Source organism: Marmota marmota, unplaced genomic scaffold (genome assembly GCF_001458135.2).
Source record: "Marmota marmota marmota unplaced genomic scaffold, marMar, whole genome shotgun sequence".
In the NCBI taxonomy this organism is placed as follows: domain Eukaryota; kingdom Metazoa; phylum Chordata; class Mammalia; order Rodentia; family Sciuridae; genus Marmota; species Marmota marmota.
The window spans coordinates 10,596,247-10,604,904 of NW_026000005.1; the positions used below are offsets into that span (position 1 = coordinate 10,596,247).

The following is an 8,658-nucleotide window of genomic DNA, read 5'->3' on the forward strand; positions in this document are numbered from 1 at the left end:
AAAAAAAAAAAAAAAAAAAAAAGGAGAAAACTCAAATAATAAAATCAGAGATTAAAAAAAAAAAAAAGAAATTACCACAGTCATCACAGAAATCCAGGCAATCAATCATTAGGGATTATTTTGACAATTAATATTGGAAAATCTAGAAGAAATGGATTCATTTCTAGACAAACATTATCTGCCAAAACTGAATCAAGTGGACATAGAAAGGCTAAACAAACCAATAACCCTTCCAACAAAGAAAAGCCCAGGACCAGATGAATTCTCAGCTGAATTCTACCAAACCTTTAAAGACCTGTGCTAATACTCCTCAAATTATTTCATGAAATAGAAAGGGATAGAACACTTCCACATTCATTGTATGAAGCCAGTATCACAAAAAAACCAGATAAGACCACATCAAGGAAAGAACACTGCAGACTAATATTCCTAATGAATTTAGATACAAAATACTTAATATTAGCAATCATGTTCAACAACCTATTAAAATTATTGTACACCATGACAATTTGGTTATGTTCTAGAGATGCAATAACGATATATTATACACAATTCAATAAATGTAATTCATCACATTAATATAATTAAGGACAAAAATCACTTAGTCATCTCAATAGATGTAGAGAAGGCCATCAACAAAATTCAGCACCCATTCATGATAAAAACACTGTGTAAACTAGGGATAGAAGGAAACTACCTGAACATCATAAATGTTATATATGAAAAACTCAAAGCCAGCGTCATAGTAAATGGGGAAGAACAGATTCCTTTAAAATCTGTGACAAGAAAATTATGTCTACTGTCACCATTCCCATTTAATATAGTGCTATAAATTCTAGCCAGAGCTATTAGTCAAAGAAAGAAAATAAAAATAGGGATAAAAATAGAAAAGGAAGAAGTCAAAATGTTGCTGTTTGCAGACGACATTAAACTATACCTAGAAAATCCCCAAAAACCTACACCAAAGGCTACAAGAGCTGATAAATTTGGCAAAGTACATTACAAAATCAAAATACAAATATCAACAGCTTTCCTATATATCAACAATGAATGTGCTGAGAAAGAAACCAGGTAAACAATTCCATTCACAGGAGCCTAAAACAAAAGTAGGAATAAATCTAACCAAGAAGGTGAAAGCCTTCTACAATGAAAACTGTAGAACACTAAAGAAAAAAATGAAGAAGACCTCAGAATACCTCCCATGTTCATGCATAGTAAAATTAATATTGTTAAAATGGCCACACTTGGGGCTGGGGTTGTGGCTCAATGGTAGAGCACTTCCTTAGGATGTGTGAGGCCCTGGGTTCGATCCTCATCACCATATAAAAATAAATAAAATAAAGGTATTGTGTCCAACTACACCTAAAAAAAAGTTATTGAGATTCAATGCAGTCCCCATTAAAATATCAATGGCATTCTTCACATAACTAGAAAAAACTGTCCTAAAATTCATTTGGAGGAATGAAAGACCCAGAATAGCCAGCACAATTCTAAGCCAAAAAAGCAATGCTGGAGGCATCATAATGCCTAACTTCAAATTATACTACAGAGCTATAATAACAAAAACTGCATAGTACTGGTAGAAAAACAGACACAGAGACCAAAGGTTCAGAATAGAAAATGCAGAGATAAACCCAAACATCTACAGTCATCTGATTCTTGACAAAGGTGCCAAAAAACATACATTGGAGAAAAGACAGCATTTTTTTTTTTGAGAGAGAGAGAGAGAGAGAGAGAGAGAGAGAGAGAATTTTTTAATATTTATTTTTCAGTTTTCGGTGGACACAACATCTTTATTTTTTTATGTGGTGCTGAGGATCGAACCCAGCGCCCCGCACATGCCAGGAGCGCATTACCGCTTGAGCCACATCCCCAGCCCAAGACAGCATTTTTAATGAATGGTGCTGGTAAAACTGGTTATCTGTATGTAGAAGAATGAAACTGGACCTTAACTCTCACCCTACACAAAAATCAAACTCTAAATGGATCGAAGACCTAGGAATTAGATGAGAAACTATGTAACCCCTAAATAAATATGGAGGGACAACACTCCAGCATATAGGCACAGGCAACAACTTTCTCAATAGGACCCCTAAAGCTCAGGAAATAATGCTAAGAGTTAAGAAATGGGATGACATCAAATAAAAAGCTTCTGTAAGTAAGGGAAACAACTAGTTATGTGAAGAGAGGACCTACAGATGTGAGAAAATCTTGCTAAAATCACAGAGGATTAACATCTAGAATATAAAAAGAACTCAAAAAACTTTATACCAAAAAATCAAGTAACTCAATTAATATATGGGCATCTGAATTAAACAGAAACTTCTCAAAAAAAGAAATGCAAATGGCCAAAAAAACATGAAAAATGTTCAACATTATTAGCAAATAGGGAAATGCAAATCAAACCTACACTGAGATTTCATCTCACATGAGTCAGAATGGCAGTCACCAAGAATACAAACAATAATAAATGCCTGAGAGGATGTAGAGAAAAAGGAACACTACTACACTGTTGATAGGATTGTAAATTAGTACAATCACTATGGAAATCAGTCTTTCATCAAAAGACTAGGGATGGAACCACCATATGACCCTGCTATCCTACTCCTTGATATTTATCCAAAAGAACTATAGTGATACATGCATCTCAATGTTTATAGCAGCACAATTCACAATATGCAAACTATGGAACCAGCCTAGCAGAATGGAAAAAGAAAATGTGGCATATAAACACAATAGGATTTTATTTACAGGAAATAGGTCATCCCTCAAGGTCAAGAGATGTATATTTTCTCTCTCATGCAGAAGGTAGAGAGGGAAAAGGAAAATAAAGGTGGGGGGAGTTCATGAAAATCAGATGGATATCAGTAAAGGAAAGGGACCAAGTGGTAGGAGGCAGAGAGGAAGCGGGTAGGTGCTGTGGAGTGATAGTGTCAAAATTATATCGTTATATTGTGTGTATGAATAAATGTAATAAAATGTAATAAATGTAATAAATGCCATCATTATGTCCAACTTTAATGCACCAATGAAAAAAGTGGGAGGGGCTGGGGATGTGGCTCCAGCGGTAGCCCAGTCGCCTGGCATGCGCGGGGCGCTGGGTTGATTCTCAGCAACACATAAAAAATAAAAAATAAAGATGTTGTGTCCTCTGAAAACTAAAAAAAATAAATATTAAAAAATTCTCTCTCAAAAAAAAAAGAAGTAAGAAAAAAGTGGAAAAAAAGGTTGTAACATGAAAATTAACTTTTCTGTGTTTTAGTGTCTCTCCCATGTACTCTTGTTTTATAGTGATGTTTGGCTCATTTTTTCATTGATCATAATACACTGCATTTGTTTACAACTTTCATCTACTTTGTGGCAACATTTTTCTGATGAGCATTTGTCTTAATATGTTCCTGCTGCTATAACAAAATGCCACAGCAAAGATAATTTATAAACAAAAAATATGACTTTATTTTCTGATAGTTTGAGAGGCAGGGAAGTCCAAGATCAAGGTGGCAGCATGTTCAGTGTTTGGTGAGGGTTGTCCTCTGCTTCCAAGATGACACTTTATTGTTGTATCCTCAGAAGGTAGAAAAGAAAAAGGGCCTAGCTATTTCTTTCTGACTCTTTAATTAGTCACTTCCAGAAAGCTTGTGTATTAATACTATCACAGTGGGACTTAAGTTCCTATCTAGGAATTGGCCAGGAGTGGAGGGACACATACATTCAAACCATGATATCATTTTTCATCTATTATAAGGTTTTCTGATTTTTTTTCTTATACTTTGTTTGGTGAGATCCTGTATATGTTCTTTTTTGATCATTACTCATATTCTATGAGATAAATTCTTTCTGGTCCAGGAAGCATATGTGGGAAAGGACTTAGACACATGTTCTAGGATAACAAGGCTATTTCTTATGCCTTGTACTAATGCATGTGTTCTTTTGGCTTTACTTTTACCTAGCCAACACAGATAGGTGGTTCATAGTGCCTCATAAAGCAGATTCTACTCCATAATGTGAAGTCTTTCTCTTTCTTTTTACCTCACCAATACACTATTTCTTTCAAACTTATATTTTCAGCATGATTCCTGGTTCTCTGATTTTTGAAACTATATAGTACTGGCGTTCTACCATTCTAAATGCCTATTCCTATTGTTTCAAACATGGCATTCTGTTTTAACTCTATCTTGAGTTACTTAATTTGGAAAATTGCTTTATCAGCATTTCCTGTGATTTGTGGCCATGGGAGTTCTCCATCATACCTGTTGGCAACTTGTACACATTTATTATATTTCAGCATTGCAGATGTCCCCTTGTCTCTCATTTTTCTTGGTATTCTTGCATTACTTTTGTTCGCAAGGAGAAATGATATGTGTACTCCATTTAAAATTAGGGAATTATATTAACATTTTAAAATAATATTTGGTGTTACACAAACATAATTACCAATTACCAGTGCAGTGTTCACAATGGCAAATATTTCCAAATGGTGTAATATATTCAATTGATCTTACTAGTTGCTTCACTTCTTAGATATTTATTAAATATTACAGTGAAATTGGAGCCTCAAGTTGTTCTAGATGCTATTTTTAAATGTATTTATTGAATTCTTGCCATAAATATTTGCTCAAAATTGTGCTGTCATTTATCACATCAGTAGACACAATCATTTATAGTCGATTGTTGTCTTGTAAATGAGCAGATATTTACAGCAAGAAAGATTATAGACTTGTTTCTAAACTAAGATTACATTTATCTTAAATAAATTTAAATGTAATTACTTTTTGTTTATTTTTAGAATGGAATCCCAGCTCTGATAAATCTCTTGACAGTAAACATAGAAAGCGTGTTAGTAAATATTATGAATTGTTTACGTGTATTATGTATAGGAAATGAAAACAATCAAAGAGCAGTAAAAAACCATAAAGGCATCCCACACCTTATCAGATTTCTGAATTCTGACTCTGGTGAGTCTCTACTTCTGTTATTTAAAAGTGATCAGATTTATTAAGTGAAGCAAACATAAATTTGGACTTGTCCTATATGAATATATGTGTCATAGAATTGTCTTTAAGTGGATCTAGACATTTAATGCATCTAGACATCTATAACCTAAATAGCTGGAATACCTGAATTTAAACTACTGAATTTATAAGTAATTGACTCTCGAAGCATTATTTATTTTATTGAACCCAGGGCCTCACACATACTAGGTAAGCTCTCCACTACTGAGATATATTCCTAGCCCCTTAAAAGCACAGTTTTAAAAAACATTTAATTAGATAGTTTTATAAATGGAAATGCTGACATAAGTCATGAAAATGTGCTCAGCGAGATAGATGTCTGTGTGAATACTATAAACATTGCTCATTGATAGCTATTTTAAAAGTTACAAGAACTTCATAATTGCTGTTGCACATTTTATATTAAAATTTAAAGCAATTAGGAGGCATTAGGTCAATTATCAGTTTCTAAAGTGCACCTTAGTACCAATAACATCAGAAGACATAGGCTTTTTTCGACAGCTACTGTAAATAGTCTCTTAGGTTCTTTAAGAATAATCTCATAAATAATTTCACTCCATAGTCTCTTAGGTTCTATAGAATAATCTCATAAATAATCTCACTCCAGTGAGCATACTTAAGAACAAGTTTTAAATTTGGAAAGAGAAAAAAATCAGGAAAAGCTTGTCCCTTTTTCTTCCTGCTCAGCTTATCATCTTGTGTTCCAATTCACCAGAAATAAATACAGAATATATACATTGGTAAAATATAAGTGGAGGGTTTGGATAAGGAAGTATTGCATAGGGCTTTCCTTTACTTTATTTTTTTCTTCCTTTTTGGCTTTAGGGATGGAACCCAGGGGCATTTTACCACTGAGCTATATCTCAACTCTTTTTAGTTTTCATTTGAGAGAGGGTTTTACTGTTTGACTTGTTACTTGCTGTGGCTAGCCTCAAACTTGTGATTCTCCTGCCTCAGCCTCTCCAGTCACTGGGATTATAGGCATATACCTCCACGTTTGGCAGCTTTCCTTTACAACGTCAAATTTAAGCAAGTGTCATCTTCCAAGAATGTGTATCATGCAGTGAAATCATTTGAAAGCTCTCTATTCAAAGTTTTCCTCTATCACTTCATTAATTAAGGCTAGTTTTAGAGAGGATCACCTTTTAAGCCTATTTTAACCATACAATTTTCTTTTTTTGCGGTGCTGGGGATTGAACCCAGGGTAATCATATATTTTTTACTTTTTTAAATTTAATTTTTAAAAAATTTTTGATTTGTATTTAAAATTTTAAAGCCTTTATTTTCCTTTATTTTCTTTCAGCCTGTACCAGATATTGGAACAAAGCACAAATTATTGCAATTTGAATAAATAAATGAAGTATGAGTTCCTGGAAGAAAGCCATAGAAATCAATTATTGAAATAATTCCTCTTTTTTGCCTTTTGCCTTATCTAAATTCTAAATAAAAGCATTTTTTCCTTTACTGGTTTACATTATCCCTGCCCCACCAGTCCAAGGAAAATGAAGAACTTAATAAATTTTAATTATTTTTTCTCTTTTAAGTCTCATATCCAACAAATAATCCTCTTTGATATTAGCTGGGTTGATAAGTTATAGGGGATTGCAAAGGAATTTTATTCATTCTGGTATCTTCTTGACTATTTTGAACCACTCTAAGATTTCATGCACTAAGGTAAAATGGCTCCAAAGTAGGTTCCTAAGCATTTTCTTCAGGCAATGGCCTTGTTGATATCTCCATGGTCTAAATATCCACGTCTAGATTCTTCAGATTTAATCTTGCTGAGGTCCCTTTTGTTTTAAGTCTTTGTTTCATCTAGCTTTAGCCATTTGTATTTACACTGTTGCATGCACATGCACATTTACATGTGTGCGTGTGTGCATGCGTGCCTGCCTTCATTCCCACAATGCTGCTGATTTTTTATGGCACACACCTTCTGCCCTTTTTTCAAATTGAAGCAGGGACATAGGAATAGACATGGATAGACATGGGAATCAAACAGAGACCAAAACTTCAGCCTCAATGAGAGAAAGTTTGCTTTTGAGAAAACAGCAAAAAGTACTAAAAAGAATGTAGGCCATGCATTTGCAATAACTCATTCTTCAAACTTATTCCTTTGTCTCAGAGGGAGGAATAAGAGAGGCGTATTTTTATTCTTAACATTTCTGAGTTCGAAATGGGTGAAGAATTTCTACTTTTTTGTACTAATGCAGGAATACTGGGTAAGATGAATGGTTTTCCCTATAGTCTCAATTTTACTAGAATGATAATATTTAAAATGTAAAAAGTTGACCATATCTTCTCCTTTAAATTATTCAGACTCTTTTTATCACCTAAAATAAGATCTACATTTCTAGCATGGCCTGTAAGTCTTCCTAACTTCCTTACTTCAAGAGCAAGTGACCCATCACTTCCTATCATTCTCTGTCTTATATTATTTTCAAGTAATATTAAACTTAATGCTATTCCATACCCTAACTCTACCATCTTACTCCACAAGTTTAAGGACATTATTTTGTTGGTTCACCATTATATCCCTATTACCTAGAACAGTGTTTAGCACATAGTAACTATTCAATAAATATTTGCTGAATGAATTATGTAATGACTAAGCAAAGAAAATAATCAAAACAAAAATAATATATTTGATATAAATTTATATAAAGTGACTACACAATATTGGGGATGTAGCTCAGCGGCAGAGAGCTTACTTATTAATATACATGAGGCCTTGTGTTCAATTCCCAGAATGCAAAAAAAAAAAAAAAAAAAAAAAAAAAAAAAAAAAAAAAAAAAGAAAAAAGAAAAGAAAAAAGAAAAGAAAGAAAAAATATATAAAACCAGTTAATAAGCATATAAGATGTTTAAATTAAACAGTAACCAAAAATACAAAATAAAATGAAACACCATTTTTTGCCTATCAAGCACACACACACACACACACACACACACACACATAAATTTAATGATAATACCTGTATTAAAAAAGGCACAATAACATTAATACTCAAACTCTGATTACAGATAGTTAAAATGCGATTATTTTTGTAAAGTACTTTACTGAAATGTACTGAGTTATTCCAGTAATTCCTGGAATACTATGCTAAGGGAAAAATAATACAAACAGAAAGGAAATATCTTACATGCTAATAAGATTTCTCCTGCAATTGTTTAAAACAGTGAAACCTTTAAAATAACATATTTTCAAAATGTGAATGGGCTAAAAAAATGTGATATATTTGCTAATGGAATATTTAGAAGACATCAGTGTTCATAAAGGATGGGAAAATATTGTAATGGTAAATAAAAACGCAGAATATTGCTTTTGTAGCATGACCATATTGAATATGTACAAAGTTGTCTAAATCCACCTATCTTCATAAGAAATAACAAATGAAATTAAATCTAAAGTTTTATTATGTTTAGGTGATGGATCCACAGTTTTTCTTTTACTATTTTTCACTCTAAAATTTCTTTTAACATTTTATAAATGTGATATAATATGGGAAAATGATGATATATTACTGCACTTTGATAGTTACTTTATAAAAGGTCTCACACAACTTGTTCTTTGATTCATTTGAAGATGTGTTGAAGGCTGTTTCATCTGCTACAATTGCTGAGGTTGGGCGTGACAATAAGGAAG

General features: G+C 32.8%; 1 protein-coding gene across 1 annotated transcript in view; it reads left to right on the top strand.

The window, feature by feature from the left end:
• The window catches only part of Ankar (ankyrin and armadillo repeat containing), a 72,860-nt gene that overhangs the window by 54,218 nt on the left and 9,984 nt on the right, over positions 1-8,658 (top strand). Inside the window, 1 exon segment of the mRNA XM_048808975.1 lies at positions 4,787-4,955. Within this exon segment, the coding sequence (XP_048664932.1) occupies positions 4,787-4,955 (169 nt within the window).